Source organism: Sebastes umbrosus, chromosome 6 (assembly GCF_015220745.1).
Source record: "Sebastes umbrosus isolate fSebUmb1 chromosome 6, fSebUmb1.pri, whole genome shotgun sequence".
Classification (NCBI taxonomy): Eukaryota; Metazoa; Chordata; class Actinopteri; order Perciformes; family Sebastidae; genus Sebastes; species Sebastes umbrosus.
In genome coordinates, this window is record NC_051274.1 from 34,012,579 (window position 1) to 34,026,290 (window position 13,712).

Consider the following 13,712-nt stretch of genomic DNA (forward strand, 5'->3'; position numbering starts at 1 on the left):
AGGAGGAGGAGGAGGAAGGGCGGGCAGGCGTGGGAGAGATGCGAGTTGAGTCAAAGCCCCCCGAGCACCCCTGATTTCTCTGTGAAAGACACAGTGCTGAAAAGATGGATAGCGTGTGCCCTCTCTGCCAAGGCATGCCCAAGACAATGACATCATCATCATCATCATCATCAAACGAGCAAGGACACGAGGCGAGAGCCCCAGACTCACACTTGGATCTTTTATTCATTATTATTCACTCACTTATTCATCATTTTCCTTGGCGCTCAGACTTTCGCTTTGTCTTCATACTTAAAAATATTCTTAAAATAAAATAGTACTTCTACAGTCAGACCGCGATCGTGAACCGTCTTCATACATCAATAAAAATATCACCAAAATAAATATGTACTCTTACTTTTAAATACATATATGTGGACACTTTGGAGCATAGTACAGGAAAATGAAGTCATCACAGGTTGAGGTGTAACAGTAAGCTACAGTTAGAGAACAGGTTTTATTTCCTTCATACTGGATGTAATGTGTTGTATTGGGGTTGATATACTGTTGTTGTTGTTGTTGTTGTTGCGGCGGCGTCACTGCTGGCGCTCCTTCTCGGAGAGTCTCTTCGCTTTATTCTGGAGGTAGCGAGCATTGCCCTCCTCGAAACGTCTCTGCTCTTCCTCGCCGTCAATCTGAAGAAAACACAACAAACCATTTTGTTTTCAGACACATTCGTCATTTACACGTATTGTGCACTGGAATGTTTCACCCCCCCGCTGTTATTACATTAACCGTGGGCATGAAGCTCTGATCTAATTCACCAGTCAGTGCTGCTGTAATTCATTCATCTTTCTTAATGAAATACAGAATGATTGAAACTCGGCGAGAGGCTCCGCATTAGAGGATGAAGAAGTGTGCATCTAAGTCAAGTTGAACGAAACCACATGAGGTGATTTGCGAGATATTTATTTATTCCCCCTACAACATTCTTTAACCTGCTTTTCATTACAATAACATGTTAAACAATGCAGTATATAAAGCATCGTGTAAGTGTGTGTCGTCTGCAGCTAATTTTATATTTCTGCAACGCTGGCAGCAAAGCCCCTAAGGATGGTGATGTCAGTCAGTCCATGAGTCCAGTTCTTTGGCCCTGAGATGTCACATTATCAGCACAACTACTCACCAGATTGCATGAAATTCAATGTGACTGCTACAGTTAAGTTACCTAAAGGATCACTCCTGTGATTTTCGGGGGCTGATGTTTTTTCATCTAATACCACTAACAGGTCAAATCTCTCTTAAAGGGATAGTTCAGGTGTTTTGCAGTGGGGTTGTATGAGGTACTTATGCATAGTCAGTGTATTACCTACAGTAGATGACGGTCGGCACGCCTCCAGTTTGGAGAAACAGACAGGAGTTACCGCACGGAACCAAAGTAATGTCCTGCTGTGGACGGGGCCACCTAAAACGAAAGGCCCGCCTAAACATTTTTTTTAGGCGGGCCTTTCCTTTAGGTGGCTAAAATAGGTTTTGCTGCCGGCCCCGTCCAAAGCAGTACTAGTGGACGATCACAGCCCCCAGCTGAATGAATCCTAATGTTTACAGCTGTTCCATTGTAGTGCACTGTAGCACCATCATCTACGTCCATAACGTGGCCTTATAGGCATATTCTCAGTCGGTTTTAGCACACCATAAAAGAAATATATCGGTATTACACCTTTTAATAATGACAGCATCCCTATAACACCCAGGAACTCTGGGAAGACCTCCTGGATTTACAGCTGCTATGAGTCACTTTTCACTTCTGTTTTTAAACTGAGCAGCACTTTCAAGCCTGTGAAGAACAAATCTTCTCTTTCTCCTTCACTTAGCTCAGTTTGGCTGCTGATTCGTGGGAGGAAGCACTCGCTAGCCTGCGCAGTTTAATTAGACTTGCCTGGCAACCTCGTGACTTAAACAACAATACCACCACCGGTGACAGTGTCAACACTTATTTTTACGGCGCTGCCCGCTCTCCCACTCCCTCGTCTGCACACTGTTCTAAGAGTGTGTTGCATGTGAGCACGTACACATAAAGGCCGTCGCATGTTTTTGTATGTAACACTTTGAATAGTGGCGCCGATGACATGTACGGATGGAGGCTCTTTGCTGTGCACACACCAGGTGGTTGGCAGATTCAAGAGCACCCGCCACTCAGCGGCACTCGCTGGCAGATGGCGCCTTAACTTTATGGAGAGAATCAGGGTGGTAACAGATACGACGAAACATCACGCCGGGGACGAGCCCAGAGGTCACGACTCCAATGTGATGGAGGATATTAAAATAAGGATGCAGCGGTGGGAATATCTCTCTCTCTGTAGAGCAGGTTCAGGAGCAAACCGCTGTATACGGTGTGTTTGTTGTATGTTATATAACACTCACTATATGCCATTCGACTGAAAGTAAAGGATGATTCCAGGTCATTGACTTAAAAAAAAAAAAAAAAAGAGAGAGAGAAAGACCAAGTTTCAGCACAGTTCCACTATTTTCAAACATTTACATAAACAGAAATTAGGGATGAGAATCACCAGAGGCCCCACGATACAATATTATCACCATACTTAAGTCACGATACGATCTTATTGCAATTTTAAATATGTTGCGATATGCTGATATTGAGATAAGATGTTTTGTGATTTATGACCTTTTTTCAACTGTAAATTATGCAGTTTGTCCTCATCTCTTTTATATAATAAGATGCAGTTTTCACGCCGTTCATCTCAGAGTTTTCATTCACACATCTTGAGGTCAGAGGTCAAGGGGACTCCTTTTGAAAATGGCCATGCTAGTTTTTCTTTGCCAGACTTTAGCGTCACTTTGCAGCGCTATTTAGCTAACATGACATTGCTTTAAGACTGAGCCCGCTACAACCTCTGAAAGACAAAATAGCGTCCGGTCCTGCGGTCTGACTGTTAAGAGGTTAATAGTTTATATCATAAGTGATCTATGCTTGACATGTGTGTATCGGTATAATATTGTCATGCAAATGACAATTCTATGCTAAATCGATTTTTTTCCCCCAATCTCATTTTCAGAAACTTAATTTCCTCGTTCTAAATTTGTAAATGAACACGATCAGGAACTGTGGAGTGTTGTTCTAGTGTGTGAAAGTTACTGACAGTCACACAACTAATTCATGAATATGAAATCGATTAACAAATAGTGTAATACCTGTAGAGGCCTTCCACACCCTATCAGTTGTTGGCGGGCAGTAGTTTTTACAGACAAAACATGCTACAACTGAGTATCCCTCCGTTCACTCCTCCCTCTTCAAGACTGCGGTAACGTGAGCCGCCGAGTGCAAAACCGTGCTAACGCCGTTCACTTCCCTCAGAGGCCATCCTTACCATGACAACACTACTTTAGGAGTGACGGAAGTCAGACGGCGGCTGGCGGTACCACGGTTTTGTATTCACGTTACAACATTTTCACAAGCGTGTCAGAGAACGACGGTGGCCTTCAGGTAACGTAAACACCTGAAAGTCACTCTCTAGATCCAGTGTTTGGTTTGAGCAACATGGCGGACTCCGTGAAGAGGACACGCTCCCAATGTAGATATAAACGGCTCATTCTAAGCTAACGAAAACACAACGATTCTTAGTTTCAGGTGATTATACACTAATGAAAACATAGTTATTAATATTATATTATATTTCTGCTAATAGATGCCCTAACCTGTTCCTTTAAGTGATGTCTGTATATTGTAACGAGTCACAGTGAAACAGTAATATCATGCTTTTCTTACGTCATCACTGCACAGACAGCGAGCGTTTTCTTTTGAAGTGGTTACCAACGGTTACCTGCGACTGTGTTGGAAGACAGACAGCGACACAAACAAGGCCTCTCTATTATTATAATATCTTTCTGAGTTGTCTGACTCTGTGTGTCTCTAATTAGACAGGAATATTGAGGCTATTAGTTTACATCTCCAACTGAAAAATGCACAGGGAGCCGGTCATTACAATATTACTGAAATAAGCCCCGACAAGGTGATTTGGGACCCTGACACCAAACAGAGGTGTATAAATCATCTCCTTTAGCACAGCTACCGCGCGTACCGAAGACATCCATCATTTAACACAACACACTGGTTTAAAATGATTTCATTACAAGCCCAAAAATAGCTCTGCAGAGAGACTGCAGCCATGCAAACACAGACAAACAAAACTCAAATGGTGAGACGGTGAGACTCTGTGCGACCAGCAGAACCAGTGAAAAGTAATCATGTTAAAATGTTATTGGTCAGTTGCATCTGTCTGCAAAGATAAACAAAATGTAATATATGGACAGCTGTTAGAGGAGCTATAGGCTGGTAAAGAGTGAACGTTTTAACATTTACCTCTGTAAGAAATGCAACCCAAATATATATACAAACAGAAACACACTCTGTCTCAGTACAAGTGCACCAGGTAGTAAAATGCAGCCATTAGGAGGTGTATGGTTTATTGTTTTCAGGCTGTTTGTACCGTTTATTCTCACCATCTCTCTCCTTCTATCCCTCATATCCCTCTCTTTCTCTCCCTCTCTTTCTCCCTCCCTCTCTCTCTCAGGCCCCTGAAGGATTTAACCATTATCTAATTACACTTGTAAAACCATAGTCAGCTACAGCTTGAGATGGTTTAATGAGCATGCCAATTAAAAGGAACTGTACACACCTGACTACTGCTAATGAAGAATGACGGTTAATAACGATACGAGTTATGGTCCTCTAAAGTTTCTTGTCCAAAGCAAAAGAAATAGTTGATTCTGGCAGGAGAAAATGTGAGACTGACTGTCGACACGCTGGACTTTTATTAGTCTGTTATGTTAGAATTTAAACTTTATTGATGTGCGATTTCTCCCCACACTACTACTTGGTTTCTTGTGATTGTCTCAAAATGCATTTTCACTCCTAATGAATGAGTTTTTATGTGAAATAAGCCGTCTTTTAATTTGACTTTTAATTCTCAGGAAAGAAAACTAAATAATTCGCCCCTCTGGCATAAACGAATATTCATCAGTTTTTATTCATTCATTCATTTTTTGCTCCTGCTTACTGGAGTATTTCCATCTCTTGGTTCTCTCCATTTCTCTCTCACTGAAGGTCCTTTCAGACACAACGCGACAACGCCACCACTGCACTCTGAAACCTGTTATTTCTAACGGCTTGCGACAATGACACGACGGCTTTTCGCTCTATCAAGCAAAGCCCATAATGACGTGGTTGCGAGCGGCTCTCTTCTGCCAGGAAACGACATTTGGTGTAGCTCTACTGCCGTCCGGGTGGACACAGCAGGGCTTATACACGCTGTACGGCACCAGAAACAGGTTGAGATAACGAAAAGGAAAAGAAAGGTGTGAAAATCTGGAGAAAAACAGGAGAAGTGTGACCCCGAGAGGAAACCGGGAGAGGGCAATCGGGAAAATCGAGGGTTGGCAAGTATGGTCTATCGCTGCCTTGATTGGTTAGTTAGTTTGTGTTATTGTGCGATTCTGGTTAGTTCGGATTCACCAAAGTCACACAATAACACAAACTAACTAACCGATCACGGCAGCAGTAGACCAACAACCCAGTGTCCTACAATGGAGTCTGGTGGCTTTGAAGAGATACAACAGCTTCAGTTCCCTGTCAGAAAGGGCTCTCTGACGGCGAGGTAAAGTGGTTAAAATATTCTAAATATAGTGTACACTTAAACTGATACTGATTTTTTAAGATGAGTCTTTCTTTTAGGTGGCTAAAATAGATTTTGCTTGCAGATTACTCCTGTCTGCTTCTCCAAACTGGAGGCGTGCCGACCGCCATCTACTGTAGTAATACACTGACTATGGATAAGTACCTCATACAACCCCACTTTAAAAACACCTGAACTATCCCTTTAAAATGATATTAGTCTTATCTCACTGGGCCAAACAAAACTATGGAAAGACCCAAATGTTCCAGTTATTGTTTTCATTCCAAGAAACCGGTTTTAAAATGTCTTTTTCTCTCTTACAGTAATAGTAGAAGATGGTGTCCTAAGTGAACTATAACATCAGAGCTATCACATCTAAAAGCCTTAATACTGGCGTTTCTACTTTTTTGTCCACATTATATTTCTGTGTATGCACATTATTTGTCCCGCTTATACTTTGTGTGCATCCCTGCTAGGCTGCACGTCTGCATGCATATGTTTATGCTCATGCGGCTCACATTTGCATAATTCAATGTGACAATTCAATGCTGGGCTCAAAACGTCCTGTTGGTGTCCCCACGTAATTGGCATTCCCACACTGGCTCCAGTCTAATAACTGTGATTATGCAGGATCATCACCTCCGAACTGATGGCTCTCTGATGCAGAACTTATCGGCCCTGCGTGTCTCCAGTCGCATCCCTTTTTACATTTCAGACCACAAGAACATTCATGTGCAATTACTTGTGCAATATTTCTTTGTAATCAACGTGACTGTATGTGTAGCAGTTCCTACATGTCAAGACTGATGGCCCACGTTGTGTAAAACATAATGGCTCCTCTATGAACAACACTAGAGTCTACAGCCATGTTAGTACAGAGGCACAATGGTGCTTTGAGCTAAATGCTAACATCAGCATGCTAATTTGCTCTCAGTTATAATAGATGTATTATAGTTTAGCATGTTAGCATGCAAATGTTTACTAATCAGCGCTAAATACAAAGTACAGCAGTGCTGGATGGGAATGTATTATGGTTCGTGTCCACAGGGGTGTTTTTGGACGCAAGGGATCGCCTTGCTTCCCAGCATTGGACGCTTGATGAGCTGCCACAAGGCACCTGATTGGACGAACGCAGCTTTCAAACCGGAACCAACATGGCGGCTCGTTTGGAAACTTTTTTCTTATATATTATGAAAATAGTTCACCGAAATGTGTTTCTGAAAACATTTTAGATGAGAAATAATCCACGCAGTTGCTGAATCTGTCTTCATTTTAGGTCGACAGCGGTTAGTTTAAACCTTTTTTCGGGAGTTTCCAGAGGCGGCGAGTCGCTCCGGACGCCCCTGATTTACATGAAATAGCTCAGACCTCAAATTTATGCGAATGAGGGGCGGCATATGTGACGGTCCCTCTCTCGAAACACAACGCCACCAGAATGCATCGCACGGCTGCTTCCATAGACAATGAATGGGAAGCATGGGAAGGATCCTGTGGACACATACCATTAGTTAGTATTTAGTCATGAACCAAAGTATTGGTCAAATTAAAATTTTGAACTGATGGTGGCACTGGATGAAAAACTAAGGGCTCACCAAAGTTATGAATGTCTGAACTAACCTATCCATTCAATAGTTGTTGAGACATTTCACTCAAAACTCCAAATGTGGAAAGGTCAGAGGACCATTGAAGTAATCAGGATGCATCATATGGGAACCATGGATGTCTGTTCCAAATTACATGTCAATCCATCCAATAGTTGTTGAGATATTTTCATCTGGACCAAAGTGATCCAACATCCCTAAAAAACACATTTGTGACAATACAAAAAAAAGAAATAAACCAGTGGTGGTCATCTGCACTGGAACACATGAAATGACCCATTTGAATGTCATCCATTGGCAACCAAGACAAAGTCAGACCTCAGAGCCTCGGCTGATCGGGTCAAACGGCCAAGAAAAAACAGCTGTTTCACCTGGCGAGCCGGTCGTCCATTAGGTGGACAGTTGGACAGAGTGTGACAAATTGCGTATAAACTTGGAACGGGGACGAGGCTGGTTAACGAGACAGCTCGGACAATGCCAACAAAAATGCCAGAGGGGTTCCTTTGTGTTGGCACGAGCTGTTATTAGAGTGGACACGGGCCATCAGAGGCGCCGCCAAATGCCAGGGTCTCAAAAGTAGCACTAAGCTGTAAGCAACCGGCTCAGCAGAAATAACAGCCATCTGGGCCGGCGTGAGTCTGGAGACTGACCTATACAGAGACACGCTCGTACACAACGGATGACATTTTAGACAAAGCTGAAAGGTGTTTTAGTTGTAGACGTTAAACAAAATCCTTTCAAATACTCTGTACGCCGGCTTTTCCTGAATGCTGAACGGATCTCTGTTCATGTCTTTTTAAAAAGCACTGATTAAAACAGAAACAGAAAACAATTATACGTTGTCATTAGGAACAAATTGATTGACAAGGTCATGAAACATTGGAATGATAGACTAAAGCACCTGTGAGATATGAGAAAGAGAAAAGCTCTGGGGTCTGCGGGGACCCCAGTCGGTAGGACAAAGGTTAAAAACGGACATATAACAACAACACCCTTCCTGTTGTGTCTGACTGGGTGAAAGGTGTTTGCTCTATTGATTCCTCTACTGTATTATTGACACACACAAATGGATTATGTCATGTTGTGTTTTTTTCACAAGAATTGACCTGCATGGCTGTAATTTAGTCTTGACTCTGCATATAGAACATTATAGGCTTCTATGTAATATTCATGAATAAGGTATAATAAAAAAACGCCTTATATTCATAATTAACCATCCCTTTGCAGCTTCGTGGACCGAGGCGCAACGAGAACAAACGTCGTCGATGTGTTCCGTGATTTCGAGCACTGGATTACCACCGAGTCAGAAATATCTGCAACTCTCTGGCACAAGTGTACCCGTTAACCCGTTGCTGATTGTCTTGAATGGGAGGCATCTAAAAATAAACGTGCATCACTTCAATGTGGACTACAGGAGGTTGCCATGACAACCGGGCTTGTTTTTGTGTGTCACGGGAGGCCATCTGAGTCTCTGCCAGCGAGGAGGGAGGGAGGGAGAGAAAGAGATGGAGGAGAAGGAAGGAAAAGAAAAGAGGGTAAAGGAGGGATGGAAGGAAAGTGAGGAAAGAGGAATAGAGGCAGAAGGAGAGAGAGATGGAGGAAGAGAAGGAGCAGGAAGGAAAGATGTGATGAAACATTGAACAATAAGGGAGGGGAATAAAGAGAAAGCAAGATGTAAGAAGGAACAAACCCTTCTGTATGTTCATAACTGTATATATATATATATATATATATTAACCGTTATGCCTCTGCAGAAGGAATGCTGAATGTAAACAACAACATTTTCATTCATTCAGTAACACCAGTACAACCACATCCGTCCACCACCAGCTGGTATCCAGTCTGCGCTGGCCACTGGCTGAGGATCCAAAGTGCTGACCTTCTGGTAACAAGCCAGTTTTCTAACCTTGAGGCGACTGTTACCCCGTTAAGATCAGCAGAAATACAGCGAAGACATGCGTTGGTCAAACTTCCCCATTCCCAGACCACATTAACCAGCTCTGACTGGGGGATCCCGAGGCGTTCCCAGGCCAGTGTGGAGATATAATCTCTCCACCTAGTCCTGGGTCTTCCCCGTGGCCTCCTCCCAGCTGGTCGTGGCCTGGAACACCTCCAAGGGAGGCGCCCAGGGGGGCATCCTACCAGATGCCCGAACCACTTCAACTGGCTCCTTTCAACGCAAAGGAGCAGCGGCTCTACTCCGAGTCCCTCACGGATCCTGAGCTTCTCACCCTATCTCTTAGGGAGACGCCAGCCACCCTCCTGAGGAAACCCATTTCGGCCGCTTGTACCCGCAATCTGGTTCTTTGGGTCATGACCCAGCCCTCATGACTATAGGTGAGAGTAGGAACGGAGACTGACCGGTAAATCCAGAGCTTTGCCTTCCGGCTCAGCTCTCTTTTCGTCACAATGGTGCGGTAAAGCGAATGCAATACCGCCCCCACCGCTACTCCGATTCTCCAGCCAATCTCACGTTCCATCGTCCCCTCACTCGTGAACAAAACCCCGAGGAACTTGAACTCCTTCACTTGGGGTAAGGACTCCCTCATATAGACTATTTAATTATTGAATTACCATAAATCATGCTATATCGTGATATATATGACCTCTATCAGGAAAGGAGATTTCGACCAGCCCTACTATCTATGCTGGCCCAGTGTGCACGTGTATTATTTCAGCACTTTTCAAGGGTACTACTGCAGAGAGGAGAGGAGAGGAGAGGTATCCCCCCCCACCCCCCCACCGATAGCCTCCCTTCTGTTCATGCCGTCCTCTTTCCCCACTTCAGCATAGTGTGCCACGTCGGTGACAGCCCATCTACAACCCTCCCCTGCTGAGCTAAAAGGGGAAAATCTAAAAATAGTAAACACAGCGGGGCTCACTGAAGAGAAAGCGAGGAGGAGAGAATGATGGGGGGGGGAAGCACCTGCAGTCAAAAATAGCAGAAGCCGTCCTCTCCATCGGGCTATTTATAGAACACAACTGGAGCAAAATCTGCCGCCATGTCAAGAAAATTTCATTTGCGGAGGTTTGACATGGAGGTGTTTTTCTGTTTCAGATATTCTACGTTAAAGACGGGGAGGAGGAGACTCACCCTGATCCTCTGAGATATTATGAAAATAATGTCTTTAAGTACAAATAGGAGACATACAGGTGATCGATATTAAGGTTTCAAAGTCACAGTGCACTGAGCCACATGTTGAGAATCATACCTGGGTCAAGAATAAGCACAAATAGCAGAACAACATGGAGGTTTGTTTGTTTTATAATGAGGAGTTTTAGTACAACCAGATGAAGATGATATATTATAAGAGGAAGATCAGGCAGCACGGAGGGCGCCAAGAGATTTATTTTTAGAAAATCAAAGATAATTTAGTACGATCTTTAAAGGAATAGTTCATCACTTTGGGAAATAAGCTTATTTTAAATTATTTCCAAGAGACAGATGAGAAGATATGAAGCTACAGCCAGCAGCCACGGTTAGCTTAGCTTAGCTTAGTGAAAGGAAACAGGGTGACCAGACGTCCCGAAAAAATTCTGGACGGTCACAAATTACGAGCAGTTATCCCGTTTGTCCAGAAAATTTGAAGAATTAGAATTAGAGACAAATAAAATATCAAATACTGATCGCTGTGAAACATTATTTTGCTGTTATCTACAGAAAGGGCGCTGTTATGTCCGTAACCTACTGGAATTCTATAGGATGTTTTTAGCCGTGTACAGTAGTGCCACAAATTGATAAACAACTATGCATTGCGGCGATGCATTGCGGCGATGCATTGCGGCGATGCATTGCGGCGATGCATTGCGGCGATGCATGGCGGCGATGCATGGCGGCGATGCATGGCGGCGATGCATGGCGGCGATGCATGGCGGCGACGCAAGGCGGCAACGTTAATGAATCAAAATGATGGTAAAAGGTTTTATAGTCATCAAAATGCAGTACTGTATGTGCCGATTGCTTTCTGTGACACTGGAAAACATACTGAAGCATTTTGATGACTATAAAACCTTTTACCACATTCAAAACATTGTTGATCATCATTTAACCCTTAACCCTAACCCGCCGGCAGGAAGGTGGGTTTAAGATGTTAAACCCTCCATCGTACAGGGAGGGAAATACCTGTGGATCACTGCCGCCTTACGAGATCCAAACAAAGCAGGAAAGAACACTGCTATTATTATTACTACTGTTCGTTGACACTGGATGTAACGTACAGGAGGCCCCGCCCTAAACTCCCTGTTCTGAATATCACTCATACCCATGGGGTCACCCTAAATGGAAACAGCCAGCCTGGCTCTAAATCTCACTAATTAACACATTATATCTCGTTTGTTTAATCAATACAAAAACTGAAGTGTAAAACTGTAATATTTAGTTTTTACAGGGGGATTATGTGCAGGAGTATTTACTCTGATGGGTGCTGGAGGCAAACATCTTTCAAGCACATGTATAAATACTATTTGATAGGACTATTTATAATAATAGATGGTAGTTTACCTGGGGTAATATTAATTGTTCAGCTGCATTTGCATTATCTGGCTTACTGGGCTAATTAATGTCAATGTTGCACTTCCATCCCTCACAGTCCCATCTCCAGGTGTTAATTGGGTTGACGTGTTAGTAAACCTTATTTCCTGCATGTGACGCTTGTCTTTTATACACTCAAGGGACTGACATCTATGAACAGGTATACCTCCATCACTAGATAAGAGTTTGGATGGACACTCCCTTGTTTTGAGTGTATCTCATATCTCATATTAAAGCCCTCAGTAAATAGTGATGAATCCAGAAACAGCCCTGATTGAGCCTCGTCCTCCTTCTCACGCTCATATAAATAAACACGCATTTGTGCTCAGTGATCTGTTCATGCACGTGCACCTCCACACGCAAAGCCCACTCTGTCACTACATGCATTATAGAGCCTTATTGGTCTTTGTGTTACACACATATTGTATCTCTATCCAACATTTTCATGCACACACATTTCTCTATTCCTGCTGTGTTTATCTGACATGTTACATCAGAGCGCTGGCAGCCCGGCCTCCATTTAGATTGCCTTTTATAGTGTTGAGGATGAATTATTGAAATCATCAGGAGATTTTTTTTTTTTCTTTTCATAAAATTGAGGTGAACAGAAGAAATCTCAATGACTCTAATCTTCGCTGCCATTAAAACAAAAAGCTTGTGCGAGATGGAAAACCAGGTAATGAATGCACGGAGGGAGGCAGACAACGGAGCAAAACCGGGTTTATGTGAAATGGAAATGGGGAGACTGACGGGCACTTTTGAAAACGCCAACCGGCCGAGACGTCTGTTTTCAGATAGACGTGTCATGATGTTAAAGGCTGATGCTGCACCTTTAAGTGTGTGTGAATGTTTATGGTAAGACGGGTCAATGCAGCACTTGGCGGCATGACGACACACCGATACCAAACCTTTTCCACGCTTCACTCTCATCCACACCGCCAAGCTCGGCTTTCTTCCTGCAAATTCCTTATTACACGCTTGTGTTACTTGAAACACGGCAGGACATGCAACACTTTTCTTTTAAGATCTTAGACAACAATATGTAGTATACTTCCTATATTATATATTTTCTACATGCTTTGGTGGATTATTTTGGTTAAAGTAAGAGAACAGATGCAGGTTAACCCAGAAAACAGCTTTGTGCTTGACCTCGGCTATTTCTTACCTCTGCTTGGTCGTCACTTTGGATGCATTTTCCCGGCTCACTCAGTACTCTGCATGTACTTAAAGTTTAATGATTAGCCCGGGTGAAAACTCTCTGAATTTTGTACAAGTGTGCACTCGAGAGAATAATGACCTGCTGTTGGTCTGTCAGATTTCACTGGAACTGCCCACTCAGCCCATGCCATTGTTAGGGCAGCCGATTCGACTGTTATCAGGCCATTGAATGGGCGTTATCAGTGGTTATAAGCCCCATAGATGTGGGTCAGTAGGACCCTGCTACACCAAGTAGTAGGTTTTATCATCTATTCACATGGTCGATCACCGAAAGAAGGTGTAAAAGAAGACGAAAGCGACCTCTAGCGACCGTAGTACTTATGACGGGAGCAGAAGCGGAAATCAGGCGCTGTAGTAAAGACAGCGTGAAACTCCATATGGGGCGGCGGTCGCTGCCAAAACACAATGTTTTTACCTAAACTTTACTAAGTGCTTTTGTTGCCTAAACCCAAAGAAGCCATTTTGTTTGTGTTAAAAACATAACGTTTCATTCAGTTTTACGATGTGTTACTTTAAGGTTTCGCTTTCACTTTTACAATGTAGTAGGCGTAGTAGGCCCCTAATCACCCACATCTCTGGTGCTTATAGCGAGTGATAAGGCCTATTTAGTGGACTGATAACAGTCAAATATGGTGTTTAGGGACTGTGCTTCACCAAAAAGTAGTGCTGTGAATTGATTAAAATATTTAA

The 13,712-nt window shown here is 43.2% G+C and overlaps 1 protein-coding gene across 4 annotated transcripts in view; it reads right to left on the reverse strand.

The window, feature by feature from the left end:
- Positions 1-206: 206 nt before the first annotated feature.
- acot7 (acyl-CoA thioesterase 7) overlaps positions 207-13,712 on the reverse strand; it is a 71,082-nt gene continuing 57,576 nt past the window's right edge. For all 4 annotated transcript variants that reach the window (XM_037773236.1, XM_037773237.1, XM_037773234.1 and 1 more), the window contains one exon: positions 207-674. In XM_037773236.1, the coding sequence (XP_037629164.1) occupies positions 576-674 (99 nt within the window). In that variant the 3' untranslated portion in view covers positions 207-575. The remainder of the gene's footprint in view (positions 675-13,712) is intronic.